The 22592-nt window shown below is 46.7% G+C and overlaps 2 protein-coding genes across 4 annotated transcripts in view; both read right to left on the reverse strand.

The window, feature by feature from the left end:
- CFAP221 (cilia and flagella associated protein 221) overlaps window positions 1-22592 on the reverse strand; it is a 126549-nt gene that overhangs the window by 1940 nt on the left and 102017 nt on the right. The window lies entirely within an intron of this gene.
- Window positions 3383-6863, reverse strand: TMEM177 (transmembrane protein 177). 3 transcript variants are annotated; one of them, XM_081052843.1, is made up of 3 exons: window positions 6836-6863; window positions 6151-6244; window positions 3842-5099 (listed from the first exon to the last, which is right to left on the reverse strand). In XM_081052843.1, the coding sequence occupies exon 3, from the start codon at window positions 5075-5077 to the stop codon at window positions 4142-4144; it is 936 nt and encodes a 311-aa protein (XP_080908969.1). In that variant the 5' UTR covers window positions 5078-5099; window positions 6151-6244; window positions 6836-6863; the 3' UTR covers window positions 3842-4141. The 3 variants fall into 3 exon arrangements, with proteins under 3 accessions (XP_080908968.1, XP_080908967.1, XP_080908969.1); XM_081052842.1 differs by lacking the exon at window positions 6151-6244 and having other exon boundaries at window positions 3383-5099; XM_081052841.1 differs by lacking the exons at window positions 6151-6244; window positions 6836-6863 and adding an exon at window positions 6308-6833 and having other exon boundaries at window positions 3673-5099.

Below are 22592 nucleotides of genomic sequence, written 5' to 3' on the forward strand. Positions count from 1 at the left end.
CAGCACTACACACAATTGATCGGGTGGCCCCTTCCTCTAGTTAGCTGATAGGCTGTCTCCTGGGAGTTCCAGAAGGCTCTTCTCAGTGATCATTTTTTCCTGATAAAAGAGGTGAGGCTGGAAAATCACCCCTAACCAGCATGGGGAGAAAGGCTGTAGAGTCCACAGTACAAATTTGCACTATGAAACCCTCAGGATAAATAGGCCAGTATAAATGTAGTTTTGAGAATGGGATCTGGAGCCAGACTGCTGGTTTCAAATCCTGGCTCTGCCACTTACAAAGCTTTATGATTTGGGGGAAATTTCTTCCCCTTTCTGTGCTGTTTCCTTGCCTGTAAAATTGAAATATTATTACCAACTACACATCCCAATTTGGAGATAAATTTAACAAATGACTCTAAGAACCCAGCACAGTGTGTGGTGCACAATAAAGGACCCATAAACATTACTATGGGGATGTGGTGGGGAGGCCGCCTCACTGGGTGAGGGGCTACATGTCCATTTGGGACCCAGCTTGTGATATATACATACATGGCGATCAGGTTCCATGTTTGTGTGCCCAGCTCCAGGCATGGCTGCACTGTGGACGCCGGCTACTGGGAACGGAGGCAGTAGAGCCTGCTAGGGTCCGGGATGGGCAGAGCCAATGCCAGCACCATGAGTCTGGGACTCCCCTCCCAGTATTCTGTCTGGATGTGCATGTGTGTTTTGGGGGGGGGTGGTGGTGTATTTGTGTGTTGATGTAGCTGAGAGCCAGGAACATGCAGAAGGCACGACTCACTAGAAAAATGTTCCCTAGGGACCCCGGGCGAGTGCTGCTGACTGAGAAGGAAGATGCAGGGCAGGGTTCACAGGTAACCTCCTCTCACCTAGCCCATCTGCAAAACCCTAGAGCATTTTCCTTCTTTCTGTAACCAACCCGGAACTGCGAATACATCACAAAATTTTACAGGTCACCTTCCCCTAAAGCCTCTCGTGGGGCCCCTGGTTCACTGAATAGTAACCTGTACCCTGTAGGAAATGACCCGGAAGTGTCCTGGTTTCGCCATGGAAATCAGTAACCATGGGGGATTGGGCTAGGCTCTGCCCTTGGAAAGTCCCGTGTTGGGAAGACAGGACAGGGTCACATCCAATTCATGCATCCTTGCCCAGGGTGTCCAACCAGCCTTACTACAATCACTCAGAGACTCTAAAGAGCCAGGACTGCCCGTCGTAGCCTAAGAGCCTCACTCGTGTATTCAAAAATGTTGTGGGGGCCAGCCCGGTGGCTCAGGCGGTTAGAGCTCCATGCTCCTAACTCCGAAGGCTGCCGGTTCGATTCCCACATGGGCCAGTGGGCTCTCAACCACAAGGTTGCCAGTTCAATTCCTCAAGTCCCACAAGCGATGGTGGGCAGAGCCCCCTGCAACTAAGATTGAACACGGCACCTTGAGCTGAGCTGCCTCCCAGATGGCTCAGTTGGTTGGAGCGCGTCCTCTCAACCACAAGGTTGCCTGTTGGACTCCACCAAGGGATGGTGGGCTGTGCCCCCTGCAACTAGCAACTGGCCACTGGACCTGGAGCTGAGTTGCGCCCTCCACAACTAAGATTGAAAGGACAACAACTTGAAGATGAAAAGCACCCTCCACAACTAAGATTGACAGTCAAAACTTGACTTGGAAAAATGTTGTGGAGCGCCTCAGTCCAGAGCTGTACTCACAACCCATAACCCTGCCCTTGTAGGTAGTACATTTCAGCAGGAAATGCTAGGCCACTAACTCTATGACAACTTAATTATTTAATGACAGTAAGGCTAGGCAGAGATAGTGTGCTCACAGGGCATGAATGGGGACGGCTCCCGGAGTCAGGTCCTTGAGTCATCCTGCAGGAGGAGCATTAAATAATTGAGCAAAGGAGACAGAGGCAGTAGCCAGGAGAGTAGCTCAGGTGAGACACAGCCATGATAAAGGGCTGTGTGGGGAAGGAGGGGAAGCAGTTAAGGAACTACAGTGCTTGTGAGGCTGCCATCTACAGAGCTGGGGTAAGTGGGACACAGGACGGTCGGGGAGGCCAGCATGCCCAGGCTGGGAGATGTGGCTTTAGTCAGAAAGCAAGGGGATGCCCACAAAGGACGTTAAGCAGGGGAGAAGCCACTCAGACCTGCACTTCCATAGGTGGCGCCAAGGGCAAAGATGGAGCTGAGAGCCCCCAGACAAGGCTGGGCACTGGGTTAGCTGTGAGGTGGGATGGTGGCATGGTGGGCTGAGGGAAGGGATACAGAGCCCAAAGCAGTTTCTCAGCAGTTGTTGCCTGCCTGCCAACCTGCCAGGGAAGGGGGCTACCCTGGGAGGGTTTCAGATGGTCACACTGCCTGAGCTTGGGCCAGGCTTGGGGCATTTGTAGAAGGCAATGAAGAGGATCGGCAGCTCACAGGATGGAGCCTCCATGAGTGGAAGTTTGGAGGTGGCGCCACGTAAAGCCCATGAGTGGAAACAAAATTTGACACAGAGGGAGCCAGGTAAGCAGCCATTTCAGGGGTTCCACCCCACACACACGTACAATGGGGCTCCCTGACCTTACTATTTGGGCAGATCGGGAATGCCTGATGCCACCATCTTGGCTCTTGCAGTATTGAGAGTAGTTGGGGTGAGACTAGAGTGGTAAAAAGTAGAGCTCATCGGATCCAGATCCCAAATGACACTTCTACAGCCACGATTAGATGGTCCCACGTGGCAGCAGCCACTGGGTGATATGATGCGGGCCCACTGAAGTGGCATTTCCCTGAGTGGGGACTCGCTCACCCACTCACTATCTCATCTATCCATCTATGCATTCCTCAAGTCTGTGCCCAATGCTGTCCCAGGGACCTAAGGGGTGGGGTGCTCTGCCAGCAGCAACTCAGTCTGCCTAGGCCCGATGCAGGCACCTGCAAGCTGGCACAGAATGGAGCCAGGGCACTGCGTGCCAGCCCAGTGAAGGACCCAGGAGGAAGGCGTGCCTCCCTGCCCTCCACTCTCCGTTCATGGTCCTCTGCAGGAACTATGTGTCACCCTAGTGGGCCTCCTGGACTGCTCTGTACCCATCCCTGAGACATTGGTACCAGGCCTGAATTCTTCAGCTCTTTCAGGGAAAATGTAATTGCCAATAAAGACAATACAGAAAGCCTGGCTTGCTGATCACAATGCTCCTGACTATCCCCACGGGGGTCTCCTGCCCAAGGATTAAAAGTGGGGTCTCCTCTATCCAGCCCCAGAGGATGCAGCCTCCCCTGGGTCCTGAGTGTGACTCCAGGCCCGGGTCCACTGCCCACCTCGACCTATCTGCTCTCATCGCTGCCCGTGAGCCAAGTTCATTTCCATCTCCCCTCACTGCCCCCACCTCACTCCCCTCTCCAAGCCCTGACCAGGCTCTGGACCCCATCAGCAGGCTGCCTCCCTGCAGGGCCTGTTTGGCAATGACTTGTTCCTTCCTCTTCCTTTGGCCAGAGCTCCGACCAGGTCTCCCTCACCACAGGTCTCGTCAGGTTCTAGCAACACCTCTCCTTCAGGTCCAGAGGCTCTCTGGGGCCCACAATGCCTTGTTGGCTGCCCAGCCCTCTCTGAGCATGCCATCTGCACTGGATACACCACCCTTCATGCCCCACCACTAGCTCCCATTTCCCAGTCTCTCTGGTGCACACTAGCTTCTTATCTTGGCTTCTCAGTGCTTTTAATCTCGACCACAGTAGAAGGAAATTGGGATTTGACTCTCAGGTAAATTCCAGGATAGTTCTTCACTGCAGCAAAGTGTTCACATCCTGCAAGCACCTCTGCTGGTGAGATGTGTCCTCATCTGCACAGCCCACTTGTATTCAAAGACCAAGAACAAGGGACATCCTGTTTATTTATGGCACACTCTCTCTTCCAGGTGACCCCACAGCTCTGTCAGGAAGTTTACATCATCCCCATTTTATAGTGGAGAAAACCAACGGTCAGATTCATAAAGCGATATGCCCAAGGTCACTGAGATTTTAAGATGTGAGTTGGGGTAAAATCTAGGCATTTAACTCCAAAGCCTGTGGTCTTTCGGACATTGGGATGTGGGTGCAGAGGCATCCAGAGAGCCCCTGAGTCAATGGCAGGTGGCGCCTGCACGAGCTGGAACTGTCCATGAGATAAACCCCTCAGGAGCGGCCTGGGTTGAGCGTCGCCCTCCACATTTGCAGCACGGAGTCCCGGCGGGTCGTGTAGGGTAAATGTTTGATGCGGAACCAGTGTCTGGGAATGACATTCCCGCTGGGCGAATACAGCTTCTCTCCAGGGCTGCCCAAGAGACTGCGCAGGGCCAGGTTGGCCGACAGAACCTTCTCATAGAACTCCACTCCACCCTGGGAATAGGCTGCAGACAGAGATGCAGTGTGGCGGTCCAGCCAGGCTTCCAAAGCATGAGTGAGAGAGTCCGTGGAGAAGCTGTAGGCCACAAAGCCTGCCACTGCTGCCATCAGGTTGAAGGCAGCCCGTAAGGTCATGGGGCCTCCATAGAGCCCCAGCGCATGCTTGGCACCCACGCTCAGTGCCCAGGTTCCTGCCAGGCAAGCTGGGGCTGGCAGGGCTTGCAGGGTAGCTGCACCGCTCTCCAGGTACACCACCTCCCTGGCTAAGGCGAACTTCTGGGCATCGTGGGACAGGGTCAGGGCATCTCTCAGCCGGGCACCTGCGGGGCTTTGCCAGTCCACTCTTTGCCCATGTATGACCACAGGCCGGTTAGCGTTGGCCACTGTATCACCCAGGAAGCTGGCAGGGATGCCCACCACAGCCCCAGCAGGGAGTCGTGGGAAGCCAGCGCTCACAGGCTGGAAGGTGAAGGTGGTGAAGGCCTCGTAGCAATGGCCTGACGGGATGCCTATGTCCTGTAGCACCTCTTGGAAGAGTCTCTGTAGCTTTGGGGAGAGCGGGGCTGGCTGCCCCCGAGGCCAGTACTGGTACAGCCATCGAAGCACAGGATCTGGGAAGAGGTGGTAAGAGATTTGGGCCCCAAACAGGCCTGCACAAGAACCCACCAGAAGGCCTGTCCTGTGTCTCTGCACAAATGCTGCGACCCGCCACAGGGGCCCTGCCATGAATGCTGCCACTGCTATAAACCTGGGCCAAGAAAAAGAGAAGTCAGCCAGCAGTTCTCCAGGTGTGCCTGCACAATGAACACCCCCCAGGACCACATCCTTTTTAAGTGGGGTAACACAGCACAGTGGTGAGAGCATGAGCTTTGGAGCCTGAGTTCAAATCCCATCTCCATCTCTCTGCATCACCTTCTCCATCTGCCAAAAAGCTTTGTGACAATGGCCCACCCCTGGGGTGGCTGTGATGAGTAAATGAATGAACACACATCAAACAGTTAGTGTCGGGCACAGTAGTGGACACGCCTTGGCGTCATCTGTGATCATGAGTTCTATCCTCACGGCTAGACAGAACAGTAAGTATTCAACTCACTCACTCCAGTACTCATCCCATCGTGAAGCGCTCTGATCACTAATTTATAGGTGAAACATGTTCAACTTACTGAGTACTACTAGATGCCAGACACAGTTCTGAGAGCTTTACAGGCAGTATCTCACAACTGAATGCTCACACCTACATGACCTAATTAGTACTACTGCCCTATTTTAAAGCAGTGGAAACTGAGGCACAGATAGGCTAAGTAAAGTGGTCAGAATTCTAAACTAGTAAAAGTGGCAGTGTTACCTTGTGACTTGTGTCCTGCTGACCTGTGTCCTCCTAAATGTCTACGTTGAGGTCCTAACCCCCAGTATCTCAGAATGTGACTGTTTAGAGATGAGGCCTCTAAAGAGGTAATGACGGTGAAGTCATGAAGGTAGGACCTAATCCAATACGACTGGTGTCCTTAGGAGAACAGGAGACTGAGACACAGGTACATACAGAGGAAAAACTGCGAGACGTGACAAGCCATTGAGAGAAGCCTCAGAAGAAACCGGCCCTGCGGACACCTTGCTCTTGGACTCCCAGTCTCCAGAACTACGTGAACATAAATTTCTGCCACCCAGTACCTGTCATGGCAGCCCTAGCAGACCACCGTGTTTCCCCGAAAACAAGACCTCACCGGAAAAGAAGCCCTCGCATGATTTTTCAGGAGGACGTCGCCCTGAACATAAGCCCTAATGCATCTTTTGGAGCAAACCTTAATATAAGACCCGGTCTTATTTTCGGGGAAACGCGGTCGACCAGGCACCGTATTTGAACACAGGCTGTCAGGCGTTCCCAGCAAACTTCATCTGTGAAAAAATTTCAATGGTAAATTGCAAACATACACAAAAGTAGACAAAATAGTACATCACCTTCAATCAACTCACGGCCCATGTCGTTTGATCTAGTCCCACGCACACTCCCCCTCCAACCGGTTTATTTCGAAACACATCCTGGGAATCCCACTGTTTCATCCATCAACATTTCAGTAACAATTCACAGTTACTTCACTTTGGTTGAAGCTTAGTGTCTTCCCGTGAAAAGTATTTCATTAGCAAGTAAACTGCTGCAAACAGGAACACGGGGTACCGCCTGGCCAATTTTAATCAAAAGCCCCTGCAGCGCCCCGGCCTCGGGCCTCCTTTCCACCGCGGGCAGTGAGGCGCGTACAGGAAGCGCCGTCCCCCAGGACGCAGCGCCCCCGGCCCGGCCGCGCCACGGCCCGTCCCACGCAGGCCCCCGGGGCAGCGCGAGGGGCTGCAGGACCGCGCACAGGGCTTCCCGCTCGGCTGCCCGCGGGCCCGGGGCTACGCCGGGGCTCGAACGCGTCGCCGCCACGGAGCCCGGGCAGCGGGAGCCCTGAGGCCCGCACCCCATCGCCGCCCTCCCCGCGCGCTCACCTCCGCCGCCGCAGCCGGACGCCGGGACACGTGCGCGGGGCGGGGCCGGGAGCCACGCACGCCGGCCCGGCGGCGGGGGCGGGGCCGGCGCAGAGCACGTCGGCCGGGAGCGCGGGCGCTCTGGGGGCGGGGCCGGAGGCGGGGCCGGAGGCGGGGCCGGAGGCGGGGCCGGAGGCGGGGCCGGAGGCGGGGCCGGAGGCGGGGCAGGTGGAGCGGGGCGGAGCCCGCGGCTGCTCCGGGCCGTGGGAGGCTGCCTCCTACCTGAGAGCCTGGGCTGCTCTGCGATCCTCAAAGGCCCGGCGGTGGGTTGCTCACCGTTTAACTCTCTAGGAAACGGCGGCCCCGCGTGCGCTGTGAGGCGGCCAACAGCAGAGCCGCCAGTGGAGCCCATGCCCGCCTGACTGCCAGGTCCGTGACCTTTCCTGCCTGGAAGCACTCACCGCTGGTGGGGTCCTCTGGGTTTTATTTTAGTTGCCACGTCCGCTTTGCCGCCCCTTACCCCCAATTCCTCTCAACTGACCCACACTGTACAGTGTACAGAGCAGTGTCACATCTGTCACCTCACTTTCCCAGCAGCTCTATGAGTATGTCAGGGATGGGCTTGCCTGTGCACCAAGCCCAGCAGCTTGCCACCCAGTTTTATTGGAACATAGTCACCACCGTTCCTTTACAAATGTCTATGGCTGCTTTCCCTGGAAGGACAGAGTGGAGTGAGAACAGAGACACCCTGGCGCAGATAGCCTAAAATATTTCCTATCCAGACCTATACTGAAAAATTCTTTGAGACCCTTGATGTAATCTATTCCCACTTTATAAATGAAGAAACTGAGGCCTTTTGCTTGAGCAGGATGCCCAGCTCCCATGCACCGGATCAGAATGGGACTCCTGTCCCTGCACATTTCCCATTATGGCTCCTGCCTTCATACAAATTCAACCTAGTGGATCTTACTAATTCTCCCAAGTGGATCTGGCCTCTGTGTCTGGCTTCCTCTTCCGAGCCCCCAGGGAAGGGGGAAAGGAGGGCTTACCTTCTGGGTGGAAAGGTGAGGATGAAAGGAGACCTAGAAGCTTGTGGGTATTGGGCTGAGGCTTTGGAAGGTTAGTAGCCCATGGACCACTGTGTCTCCAGACAAACCACCTCTCTGCAGGGTTCCTGACCACAAAAGGACCAGCTGCAGTGGGTCAGTCTGGACTATACTTGATTGCCAGCTAACCCTCTGTGTGTGTGTGTGTGTGTGTGTGTGTGTGTGTGTGTCATCCAATGTGGACAACTTGGGATTGGCATTTCTGTCTCAGGCGTGGCCCAGCAGCCTCTTGTGGAGTCATGGACTGGCCAGGCAGAGAGAGACCCCTGCTGACACTAGGGGAGAACCTAGACCTGGTGTGGCTGCCTCTGGACCTGGGCCAGTGCTTCAGCCCAGAATCGGTGCTTAGGGAGACTGCAGCCCAGGGAAAGAGAACTTCCTTAGGAGACTGGGGGCCCTTGTGTAAAGGATGTCACCTCTATGGATCTCGGTTTTCTCATCTGAAATGGCCTTGTTACATTCTTATCCTAGAAGCCACCTAGGCACTCTCATTTGCATAGCTGAAGGGGTGGAGGAAATAGTACTTCAAGTCACTTGCTTCTGAAAAGGACTTGGGGGTCTCCCTTCAATCTTGGCCTTGAAACGCATCCTATCTGTCACAAAGGGTTTCTGTGACCAGCTGTAAATCTGGAAATGGTGAAGAGCACAAATGAGGAAGCCAGACGGCTGGGGTTAGATCCTGGCTCCACCCTTTATTATCTGTGTGTCTTTGGGCAAGTTAACCTCTCTAGGCCTAGTGTTCTCATCAGTACAATGGGGATGAGAGTACTATCTACTTCCTAGGGTTATGGAGATTCAATGAGGTGATGTATGTGTACTGCCCAGCACAGGTTGTGCCATGTAAGTAACTATAAGCTATTATTATTCAGATCTGTTCTGGTTCTGAGACTTCACTTTGGCTGCTCAGTTGTTTGTATGTGAATGGTGCTATAACATGTTTTAATATGTGACTTCAGCCAGATCCAGAATGTGGGATATTCTACAGGGCAAATGATTTGGTTTTTCTAACAAATCAATGGTTGAAAAAGATGGAAGGAAAGGAGACTGTTTGTTATAAGTAGGAGACTTGAAAGATATTGCAGTTAAATGAAATATGTGGCTTTTGTTTGGATCCTGAATCAACAGTTTACTAACTGTAAAAAAAAGACACCTTTGAGACAACTGGGGACATTTGAATATGGATTGAGTATTAGATGATATTAATGAATTGTTTATTTTGATAGGTAGGATGAAGCATGATGTTTATGTAAACCAAAAAGTCCTTATCAGTTAGAGATGCATATTGAAGTATTTACAGGTGCAAAAATGTGATGTCTGCTACAGCCAAAACAAAAACAAAAACAAAAACGGGCATATATGAAACAACATTGGTAAAATATTGGTAGTTGTTGAAGCTTCATGACAAGTTAAGGGGGTTCATTATATTGTACTCTATGTATGTTTGGAAATTTCCATAATAAAATGTCATTTAAATGTGTCTTTAAAAGTAGGCTGACCAATTGGACTTTATCAAATTAAAAATTTTTAGGCATCAAAGAACATTATCAAGAAAGTGAAAAGACAGTCCCCAGAATGGTAGAAAATATTTGCAAATCACAGATATGGCAAAGGCCTAGTATGCAGAAAATATAAAGAACCCCTAACAACTCAACAAAAAGACAAACTACCCAGTAAAAAAATGGGCAAAGTATCTGAACAGACATTTTTCCAGAGAAGATAGACGAATGGTCAACAAGCATAGCAAAACATCCTCAGCATTATCAGTCATTAGGAAACCCACAAGAGGATAAAATTGCACAATCACTAGGATAGCCATAAAAACAAAACAAAACAAACAAACAGAAAATAAGTGCGAGGGTGTGGAGAAACTGAAACTCTCATACATTACTGGTTGGGATGTAAAATGGGTCAGCCACTGTAGAAAACAGTTTGGCAGCTCCTCACAAAATTAAACAGAGTTACCATATGATCAAGCAATTTCAGGAGTAGCCCAAAAGAATTGAATGCAGGTACCTAAGCAAATATTTGCACATAAATGTTGATATATTCACAATAACCGAAAGCTGGAAACAACCCAAATGTCCATCAACTGGAACGAACAAATAAAATATGGCATATTCCACACAATGGAATATTATTTGGTCTTACAAAAGCATGATCAGCTGGGAGTGAACAGGCAATGAAGGGCTGAGGTTGGAGCAGCCATAACAACACAGCAAAAGCCCCGGCGACACTCTCCTTGGGTGCTTTGTGCTCAGGGGACAGGCTCTCAGAGGCCTGCACAGTCACAAAGGCCTCCTCACAAAGCCCTAATGTGAGGTTGGAAGTGGCACCACTGTTGGCACTGCTGCCCACGCCACTGTCGGTTGGCACTTTGCTGCTGCCGTCCGGCGGGTCCCAGAACAGCTGTGATGAGGTCTCTTGTTCCTTCTTCTCTGCTGGGATTCTCCTTTTCAGGAATGTCTTGCTCCGGGTCTGGGAGGGCTGGCCTGACTCAGGGTGGGCCCAGATAGGCTGGTGCAAGTGTCTGTTCCTGCCAAGGAGTCCCTATCCTCCTCCTGCCAGCTGGCTCTGACTGGGGACAGTGGCCAGGGTGCACGGGCGGGTTGCATCTGGGGACCACACACTTGTCCATGAGTGAGTGGTTCTCTAGGGCTGTCAACAGGCCAGGCATCCTAGGGGTAGAAGTGAAGGCCCTGGCCCTGCTCACCCAGGGTCTGACTCCTCACCACCCTTTCTTTCTGCTACTTGTGGGTCTAGTGAAACTTTCCGTAAGAGTTTGCTTACTCAGTCAACACATTTCTTTAATGTGCTTATGTACTTAGCAGCTTATTTAGCAACATAAGAAAAGAAGTTAATTTCCATCAGGGATAAGGCTATCAAGGAAATAAAGCTGGTACTGGGATGAAAAACGGAAAGGTAGGGTAGGGGGACATTTTAGCTAAGGTGGTTAGGAAAGGCCCCTGAAGAGATGTTTGACGTGGGTCCTGAGAGATGGGAAGGACGAGATGGAGATCTATGTGAACGCCTTCCCCAGCACAGAAGACGACTAGTTGCAAGGCCCGAGGACAAGAATGAGATAGTGTGTTTGAGAAGCGGAAATTCCAGTGTGATGGGCAGGGGCTAGGACGCCAGGGTCTTGTAAGCCTGAGAGAGGCCCTTGCATTTTATTCTAACTGCAATGCAGGTCATTGGTAAACTAAGAGCTGTTCAGTGGAGTGTGAGAAGGACAGTCTGAGTGGTTAAAAAGAGAATGGGTTGGGGGTGAGGAAGTGGAGGTAAGGAACACAACTAACTATTTTAGCTATGAAGGGTGGTGTCTAAGAAGGGCTTTGTTTTGTATGGCGTATTTATATGATAATTAGCTCACTGAGAAATATTATTATTGAGATGATCTCATTGAAAGAGACAAATTGATGATGCCAGAGAGAGAGATTCCTTCCTGATCACTGCAGGAAAGAATTCCCTAGGTAGGAGAGAGGGGACGGGGTCCATGACATGGGTGGGAGGAGAGGGTTCAGGAGCAATTCTTCATTGTAACAAGAGGGAAGCTGCTATCAAATCAATACTTTGTACTCCTCAAACTTATATAATATGTCAATTATATCTCAATAAAACTGGGGAAAAAGGAGGGAAGCTGTGGTTATTGGGCCCAGGCTGGTGATTTCATGCTGGGAGGATGAGGTTGCTTTTATCTGATTGCTTCTTTTTTCCTCAGTGGAAAGAGGATGAAATGAGGATATCAGCTGAGAGTCTAGTGGGGCGGGGGTGGGGAGGGTTTGCAGAAAGCAGAAAACATGGGAAATTTCCATTTGAAGAGGGAGAAAGAGCCACTGGGGAAATGTAATTGTTGTTGTAAAAAATTGAGTGCCCGTTTGAGATCTGGGTCAAAAATGCAACGTGAGACTAATTAGTACTGCTGTGTGATTTTCTCCAGCAGTGTTCAGGTACTCAGGTGCAGGGAGGGGTAGATGGATAGTGAACAAACCAGAACTGGAGTTTGCCAGCCGAGGACAGGGTGGGGAGAAATGGGCGAGAGAGGGGAGGACATTTACCAAGAAGTGATTACGTAGTGATGGGCCGTGAAATGGAAGCTGGTGAGGATAGTGAGGGCCCTTGGAAGTGATTTATATGCTTAACACCTATTTGGTGCATACCACATGCCTAGCACCATTTCTATGCACTTTACACAAGGAAGAAGTGGCAAGAGTATTGACCCAGTAGAAGGTAAGGATTGTTGGAATAGAGTCACCAGAGTACGCCAAGTAGAAGCACGAGGAGGTGGTAATTAGAGGGTGGGAGGTTTGAAATGGACACTTCAGTGGTGGTGTTAGTCTTAATGATGGCAAGGTCAGGAGTATGACTAAGGGGCTGGAAGAGATTATTAAGAATCGAGGAGGTGGATTAATCTTTTTAAAAAATTTCTATATTTTATGATGCTTTGACAATTTAGGGGCCTTGGTAATGCAAAGAGACTGTCCCTCCGAGGACTAGCTAATTCCTCAAGATAGCAAAGGACTCTCCCACCTCCATCCCGAGTGTACCTTTTATATGCAAACCAACCAATCCAGAGCCCTTACCCCACCTGGCTTCCTATCTACTGTCACAGCCCAAGACAATACTTCCCCTTCCCTAAATCACCCCAGGGCCGGGTACTGGACAACTAGAGACTACCTCTCTAGCCCAGAGCCTGCCAAAATTATTCACACTAACCAATCTTAAAGTTGCTCAAATTCCTGTACCGTGCTTTGCCCATTTTTCCCCCATGGAAAACACAATAAAGGCTCTGGGCCATGCTTTCCCCCTACTCCTTCTGCTTCTTAACCAACTCTGGTACTTCCTTATGTGGCCCTGCATGGCATGGCGTGTCCCTTTCTCTCAGGAAATGTAAATAATAAATATTCTTGCCCAAAGACAGGAGTCCAGAACCATTTCCAGAATGAATCATGAGTTGGTGTTTATTAGTCTGAGTCACTGTGGAGATAATTGGACTTTCCAAGCCTGTCTTTTTTTTTTTTAAGAGTAAAATCTATAATATTTTGTTGCCTGAATTGAGCTGACGAGATATTGCATCTCCTACCAGGATTGCAATCAATCTTTAGTTGTTAGATTTGTAATGATATTCTGATGCTGACCAAAACTTGATACAGTATACAGACTTTGGGTTCATCAACATACTGTAAAAAGTTCATTAAAAAATTGTGCATGGGTGACGTCATAGGAATGGAGGCAGCAGGGCGCACTTTTTGAGTTCTCCTCCGGATCTTATCACAAACGGGACATATAACCCATCAAAGGACTCTCTGCTCATCACGCAGAACAGCTAAGTGACTCGTGCAAGGATTACTTGCAGGTGGGCAAATTGGGCGAGCAGGGGAAGAGGGTAAGGAGCGGAGTGGAGACTCAGCCCGCATCTGCGGCTGTGGGGACGTGGCCTGCACCTTCAGCTGTGGAGACGCAGCCCGCATCTGCGGCTGTGGAAACGCGGTCGGCATCTGCAGCTGCAGAGACACAGGGGATTCCAGAATGGAACAGAGAACACAAAAGCCAGGAGGAGGGCTGTTTCCCTGCGTCCCACAGCTGATCTTTTCTGCCGAGGGGGCAGCATATCCAGCATTTGAGGCAATAACCTCAGCTGATACCTCCAGTTGGGCCCTAGGCAGGACAAAGGACACAAATTCCATACCTGCCCCCCCCCCCTCGCTCTTCCAATCCTCCCCTCGCCCTTCCGGAGACTTAAACTGGCCCCTGAACTGAGGAGTCGTGCCTTAGTGCTCAGGCTGTGGGAAGACTGGCAGGCAGCTCTGACCCAGGGAAGAGGCTGGGAAGAGTGTGATTTTTGCGGGGCTAGGAGAGAAGAGACTCCTCCACCCCCAGCCACCACCTTTTCTGGCCTGCGGGAAGACTGTGACACGGCTGGGCTGGGAGAGAGAAGACCCCTCCATCCCCAGCCCCCACCCTTTCTGGCCTGCCTAGTGCAGAGCAAGTATAACTGCGGAGGCACTCCCAGGGATCAGCAGTAAGCGGCAGATGCAGCTCCCAGCTTTCAGCAGCTCAGAAATCTCCCGCCCACCACACACACATACACACACACACACACACACACACACACACACAGAAAAAGTGCCCTAACTCAGGACAACTGGACACAGGGCTGGTGGTGCTACTCTCAGTGTGCATATGTGCAGGCAAGGACAAAAACCGCACTGACTTTGTAAAAACTACCATCCAGACCCCTCAGCCCCACACATATAAATCTGCAGTCCCAACGTCACTCTGGGCACCAGGTGACCAGCTCTGCCTGCACAATACGCAGGGAACTCTTTGGTACAGCAGAGGACAACCAGGAGATTACTTGAGCTTAAGCCAAGACTGGCGCTGCTTTTTGTTTTGTTTTGTTTTGTCTTTATATCTTTGATATCTTTGCCTATGTTGAGTGGGGGTTGTTGGTTGTTTTTACATGTGAATGTATTTGATTTTTTCTTTGTTGTTGTTGTTGTTGTTGTGCTTGGTGATTTGCTTTGTTCTGAAATTGCCCTACCAGGGCCCAGCTTAAGAGGCACAAGATTCAACATATCCAGAGGCCAACTCCAGACCAAACCAGAGTACTACTGGGTTTGACCTACAAGTCACACACCCAGAGGGAATTCTCTGCAGGCACAAGAGCCCATAGAGGCCAAACCACATTTAAGCGGTCAACCCTAACGCAGCAGAACACCCTGCGGTGGGCAGAGCCAAGTCTCACAACTAGTCAGTCTAGGAGTAACCCCACCTACTCACAAGTGAGAAGCAATTAAAGATCTTCTTTAACAGGACAATATACACAACACAAGAGTCACCTGTGGAGCACACGCAGAGGAGAAGAATGAAGTAGTGCAAGTCAAATATAAAGGCCACATACTACATAAGATAACCCAGCAAGAACTAAGAACTCTAGGGGATCTACCTAATACATCAAATCAAACACAGAGAGTCAGCCAGAATGGGGAAACAAAGAAACATGTCCCCAATAAAAGAACAGAAGAAATCTCCAGAAGTGGAACCAAATGAAACAGAGGTAACCAACCTATCAGAGACAGAGTTCAGAACACTGATGATAAGAATGTTTAAGGAGCTTAGAGACGACATAAAGAAGGATGTAGAAATCATAACGAACAACCAGTTAGAACTAAAGAACACAATTGCCGAAATAAAGAACTCACTTGAAGGAATTAACAGCAGGTTAGATGAAGCAGAGGATCGAATCAGCGACTTAGAAGACAAGTTAGCAGAGATCACCCAAACAGAACAACAGAAAGAAAAAAGAATAAAAAACAACGAAGATGGTTTAAGAGACCTCTGGGATAACATCAAGTGCAACAACATGCGCATCATAGGAATACCAGAAGGTGAAGAGAGGAAGCAAGGGATTGAGAACATATTTGAAGTAATAATGTCCGAAAACTTTCCTAATCTGATGAAGGAAACCAACTTACAAGCCCAGGAAGTACAGAGAGTTCCAACCAGGATAAACCCAAACAGGTCCACAACAAGACACATTATAATTAAAATGGCAAAGCTTAAAGGCAAAGAGAGAATCCTAAAAGCAGCAAGAGAAAGACAGAGGGTTACATACAAGGGAACTCCCATAAGACTATCAAATGACTTTTCTACAGAAACATTGAAGGCCAGGAGGCAGTGGCAGGAGATACTCAAAGTGATGGAAAACAAAGGCCTACAACCTAGATTGCTTTATCCAGCAAGGCTATCATTTAAAGTTGATGGAGAGATAAAGAACTTCCCAGAAAAGAATAAGCTAAAGGAATTTATTACCACCAAGCCAGAATTGCAAGAAATACTAAAAGGACTTCTGTAAATAAAAGAGAGATGAAAACAATCTAACTACAAATTAAAAAATGGCAATAACTATGTACATATCAATAATCATTTTAAATGTAAACGGATTAAATGCTCCAATCAAGAGACATAGGGTGGCTGAGTGGATACGAAAGCAAGACCCTTGTATATGCAGTCTACAAGAGACTCACCTCAGATCAAAAGACACACACAGGCTGAAAGTGAAGGGTTGGAGTAAGATATTTCATGCAAATGAAAATGAGAAAAAAGCTGTAGTTGCAATACTTATATCTGACAAAATAGACTTTAAAATGAAGAACATATTAAAAGACAAAGATGGGCACTATATAATAATAAAGAGATCGATCCGACAAGAGGACATAACCCTAGTAAACATCTATGCACCCAACATAGGAGCACCTAAATATATAAAACAGATATTGACTGACATAAAGACAGAGATCAACAGTAACACTATCATAGTAGAGGACTTCAACACACCTCTGACAACAAGGGACAGGTCTTCCAGACAGAAAATCAATATGGAAACAACAGCCTTAAATGATACATTGGACAACTTGGAGTTAATTGATGTTTTCAGAGCATGTCACCCCAATGCTGCAGAATACACGTTCTTCTCAAGTGCACATGGAACTTTTTTCCAAGATAGACCATATGTTAGGCCACAAAACAAGTCTTGATAAATTTAAGAAAATTGAAATCATACCAATTGTCTTCTCTGACCACAGTGCTATGACATTAGAAATGAACTACAGGAACAAAACTGGAAGACACACCAATTCATGGAGGCTGAATAACATGTTAACTTGATAATGAATGGGTCAAGCAAGATCAAGGAAGAAATAAAAAGATATCTGGAGACAAATGAAAATGAAAACATGACGACCCAAAATCTATGGGATGCTGTGAAAGCAGTTCTAACAGGGAAATTCATAGCATTTCAGGCCTACCTAAAGAAACAAGAAACATCACTAATCAACAGTTAGTCTTCACACTTAAGGGATCTGGAAAAAGAACAGCAAAATAATCCCAAAGGGAGCACAAGGAAGGAGATAATAAAGATCAGAGCAGAAATAAATGAAATAGAAACCAGAAAAACTATACAAAAGATCAATGAATCCAAGAGTTGGTTCTTAGAGAAGATTAACAAAATTGACAAAACTTTAGCCAGACTCAAAAAAAAGAGAGAGGACCCAAATTAATAAAATCAGAAATGAAAGAGAAGTGACAACAGGCACTGCAAAAATACAAAAAATTTTTAAGAAATTACTATCAGCAACTATATGCCAACAAATTTGACAATCTGGAAGAAATGGACAATTTTCTAGAGGTGTACAACCTTCCAAGACTAACTCAAGAAGAAACAGAAAGCCTGAACAGTCTGATTACCACCAGGGAAATTGAATCAGTAATCAACAATCTCCCAACTAACAAAAGCCCTGGACCAGATGACTTTACAGGTGAATTTTACAAAACGTTCAAAAAAGAATTATCACCTATTCTCCTCAAGCTCTTCCAAAAAATCCAGAAGGAGGGAAGACTCCCAAACACTTTTTATGAAGCCACTATCACCCTGATCCCAAAATCAAACAAAGACACCACAAAAAAAGAAAACTACAGGCCAATATCGCTAATGAACATAGATGCAAAAATCCTCAACAAAATATTAACGAACAGAATTCAGCAATACATTAAAAAGATCATACACCATGATCAAGTGGGATTCATCCCTGGTATTCAAGGGTGGTTGAACATCCGCAAATCAATTAATGTGATATACCACATTAACAAAATGAAAAATAAAAATCACATGATCATATCAATAGATGCAGGAAAAGCATTTGATAAAATCCATCAGCCATTTATGATAAAAAACTCTTAAGAAAGTGGGAATAGAGGTATCATATCTCAACATAATAAAGGCCATATATCACAAACCCACAGCTAACATCATACTCAATGGGGAAAAGCTAAAACCACTCCCCCTAAGATCAGGAACAAGGCAAGGTTGTCCACTTTCTCCACTTCTATTCAACATAGTGCTGGAAGTTCTAGCCACAGCAATCAGACAAGAAAAAGAAATAAAAGGCATCCAAATCGGTAAGGAGGAAGTAAAATTGTCATTATATGCAGATGATATGATACTATATATAGAGAACCCTAAAGACTCCACCAAGAAACTATTAGAACTGATAGATGAATTCAGTAAAGTAGCAGGATATAAAATTAATATTCAGAAATCACTTGCATTTGTATATACCAATAATGAAACATCAGAAGGATAAATTAAAAATCAGTCTAATTTACAATTGCTCCAAAGACTATAAAATACCTGGGAATAAATTTAACCAAAGAAGTAAAAGGTCTGTGCTCAGAAAATTATAAGACACTGAAGAAAGGAATGAAAGAAGATAGAAATAGATGGAAACACATACCATGTTCATGGATAGGAAGAATTAATATAGTTAAAATGTCCATACTGCCTAAGGCAATATACATATTCAACACAATTCCTATCAAACTACCAACGTTTGTCGTTTTCCACAGAAATAGAACATATAATCCTAACATTTATATGGGAACATAAAAGACCTTGGATAGCCTCAGCAATCTTGAGAAATAAGAACAAAGTGGGAGGTATAACAATACCTGACATCAAATTATACTACAAGGCTACAGTAATCAAAACAACATGGTACTGGCATAAAAACAGACACAGATCAATGGAACAGAATAGCGAGTCCAGAAATAAATTCATGCCTATATGGCCATTTAATCTACGACAGTGGAAGCAAGAATGTACGGTGGGGTAAAGACAGTCTGTTCAATAAGTGGTGCTGGGAAACCTGGACAGACACATGCAAAAAAATGAAGCTGGACCACCTCCCTACACCATATACATAAATAAATTCAAAATGGCTTAAAGACTTAAATGTAAGATCTGAAACCATAAAATACCTAGAAGAAAATATAGGAAGAAACTTCACAGACATTACCCGGAGTAAGATTTTCACTGATCTATCCCCTCACGAGAGGGAAGTAAGAGAAAAAATAAACATGTGGGATTACATCAAACTAAAGTTTTTTCACAGCAAAGGAAACCATTAATAAAACAAAAAGGGATCCTACTGAATGGGAAAAAATATTTGCCAATGATATATCTGATAAAGAGTTAATATCACAAATTTATAAAAAACTCACTCAACTCAACTCCAAAAAAACAAACAACCCAATTAAAAAATGGGCAGAGGACATGAAGAGACATTTTTCTAAAAAGGACATACAGATGGCAAACAGACATATGAAGAAATGCTCAACCTCACTAACCATCAGAGAAATGCAAATAAAAACCACAATGAGATACCATGTCACTCCAGTCAAAAGGACTATCATCAATAAATCAACAAACAACAAGTGCTGGTGTGGATGTGGAGAAAAGGAAACGCTTGTGCACTGTTGGTGGGATTACAGATTGGTGCAGCCTCTATGGAAAATAGTATGGAGGTATCTCAAAAATCTGAAAATGGAACTACCTTATGATCCATCAATTCCACTCCTAGATATCTATCTGGAGAAATCCAAAACTCCAATTCAAAAATCTTTATGCACTCCTATGTTTATTGCAGCACTATACACAATAGCCAAGACATGGAAACAACTGAAATGCCCATCGGTAGATGACTGGATTAAGAAACTGTGGTACATTTATACAATGGAGTATTACGTAGCCATAAAGAGGAAAGAAATCTTACCATTTGCAACAACATGGATGGACCTAGAGAACATTATGTTAAGTGAAATAAGTTAGACAGAGAAAGACAAATACCATATGATCTCACTTATATGCGGAATCTAAAGAAAAGAATAAGTGAATGAACTAATCAGAAACAGTTTTGGAGACAAAGAGGAAAAACTGAGGGTTGCTAGATGGGCGGGGGGGGGTGGGGGTAAGGGGGAAGGTGAGGGGATTAGAAAACAGTCAGTAACCACAAGATTGACATGGGGTTTTGAAAATTAATTTGGGGAACATAATCAATAATGTAAAGATTTTGTAGGGTGGACACGTGTAGGATGGACACGTGTCCCATTTGGGAGACCACCCCAGGGTTAATGTAGATGCCTGATCACTGCACTGTACACCTGAAGCTGAACAATAATAAATGCCAACTATAATTTTACATATATGTATGTATATATATGTATGTATATACTTACAAGAAGCGGAGTACAGCATTAGGAATAGAGACAGTGGAAATGTAATGGCTCGGTGCGATGTCAGAGGGATAGTGGATGGGGGGAGGGGGGTTCACACAGTGTGAGGGATATAAATGATAAACGTCTAAATATTACTTTGTCTTGTGCACCTGAAACTAATAAAAAAAAGTACACATCTTGTGAATTTAAAAAACTTTTCAAACAGTAAATAACATAAATCCCCCCCAAAAAATTTGTGCATGTCTTTTTTTCCCCCCCAGCATGCCTCCGAGGGCTCTGCAGAAAACTGCTGTTTTCTTTCCTTAGTGCTAAAATTATCACAAGTTCCTCAGCGGGAGCCCTGTGCAACTGCCTCCTTTATCCCTCAAAATTTTCTTGGATCATTTTGGAATCATTCTTTCTCGCAAAAAAGTTGATGCTGCAAGGCCATCTTGATTATCCTCATTCCAAGATACTGAATCAGATGCTTTCCAAGGCTTCCTGGTTCCTTTTGCTGTGGAACCATATTTGAGACCAAAACGTATGTGCTTCGGGCACATGCTAAATCACCCTACTTGATACTGGGGGTCACAGCACAGCAGACCACTTTAGAGGCAGACCCAGAAAACATGTATTTTTAAAATGTCATGGAATCATACAATTATTTTCAACTTAACTGAGTACTTAAACAAGTCTTGTTCTAATATAAAATAATTTCTTTTTTCTTATATTTTCGGAGACAACCAGCTGTCCTTGTTTCCACAATATACAACAGTGTTTTACTAACTTTAACATGCTGTACTGTGTATTGTAATACTGACCACAGAGATCAAATTAGATCCTGGATCCCTTGCGTAGGCTCTGCTGCACACACTCCTTTTGCTTTCATTACCCCATTTTCCCAGCGACTGTCATTGTTTAGTGTCTTTTTGCCACCAGATGACGACAGTGTGAATAGTTTGATTAAGTAATATCAACTCCCTGAGCATAAATGAAATGACTTTATTTTTCCAATAATTGTTACCTGTTGGACTCTTCAAACCATTTCATTTGCTGTTTACTGGCAGGCTCCCTAAGGACGCACCATTCAAATCTATAACTTGTCAGTCAATATCAGTGGCGGAGACAGTATCGTTTGGTTAAGACTCAGTCTCGTTGTCTGTTTCAAAACTTCAGTCCTGTATTTCACTGCCTGTATTACATTAGCACCCCACTCCCAATGCAGACTCGACTTGTGGCTGCAACAGCTTGGAGTGGGGTGTCTGCGCTCTCTCCCATAGCTCTCTTCCTTACAGGATCTCTCACTGGTGGTCCTCCTACTTGAGGGTGATACGGTGAACAGCTGATGTTGGCAGAAAACAAGTTTCTGTCTCCTGTTAACCTCTCTGCTAATCTAGCTTGATTTCTGGTGGTGGTGGAAATAATAGCACCCTGAGGCAAGATGAGATCAGTTTGGGGAAGTACTGAAGTACTCTGGACTTAGAAGCTAGGGAAAGGTGGTTAAACAGTTTAGTTAAAGGTCCACAGTAATTAGTCAGAAGTTACAAAATAGGCCATGGGCATCTGGTCATGCTTGTAATTGGAGGTGAATGTATTAGCCTGAAGCAGAGGTGAGAGCTTCTGGAAGGCTGGGGTGGGAGTGGGAGCAGCAGGACCATTGGTGTCCCAATGGATGTGGGGCAGGGTGTGTGTGTGTGTGTGTGTGTGTGTGTGTGTGTGTGTGTGTAAGGGCTTGAGCTGTTGGTTACTGCGGGAGGAAGGATCATCTGACGACCTTCTAGATACATTTCAAAGTCTTTCTTTTGCATTGCTTCCTCGGAAGTCTTTTCACAATGGCTTTAACAAAGTTCCTGCAAACAGAGTATCTGAAATGAAACATTTTTTTTTGAAGACATGGCTGTTGGAGAATGTGGCACCAAATCCCTGTGTCTGTGCCTTTGCTAAGCTCAGAGATCTGATTAGGCTCTGGCGGTAAGGAACAGACTCCCTTCAGCTTCTTCACGAAAAACAGGGGTTGTGACCAGGCTGGGAATGGGGAGCTCAAGGATAGGCATGTTTGGGTTCCATGTTGACCTGCCCCTTGCTGTCTCTCTGGGTACATCTGCTTTATTTCCTGGGTTTTCCAAATGCCATAAACCCACTTCTTCACTGCCCATTATGGCTGCCCCTTCCAACTTCTCTACTTCATAACAGTCCAGCTTCTGTCCCTGTTGCTAATTTACTCAGTCTCTTTCTAGTCCCTCGTCCAGATTACTGAGAAATTGCTGTTGTCCTTAGTCTCCCTGTTGATCACAGCCTTTGGGTAAAGTGCTTGCTTGCTCTGACTGGATTAACTATGAGGAAGAAGGGGAGGGGTGCCGGGTGCTCTCCCCCTAAGTGGCTGCCCCTTTCCTTGCTGCTCCTGGATCAAGGGGCCTTCTGCGAGATGTCCTCTAGGAGAGGTAGGTCTGCCCGCCTTCATAAAAGGAAAGATGGAAATCTCAGAGAGATTTGGAAATCTCACAGAGATGGAAATCTCTCTCTGTGACGTCATCTAGGGAGAAAAGGGTAAATGGCCTGTGGTCTGACGGAGAAGGGGAAGGCTGCAAGGTCTGGACAAAGAGACCTGAGACTGACTCCTC

This window comes from Rhinolophus hipposideros, assembly GCF_964194185.1.
Source record: "Rhinolophus hipposideros genome assembly, chromosome: 6".
NCBI lineage: Eukaryota > Metazoa > Chordata > Mammalia > Chiroptera > Rhinolophidae > Rhinolophus > Rhinolophus hipposideros.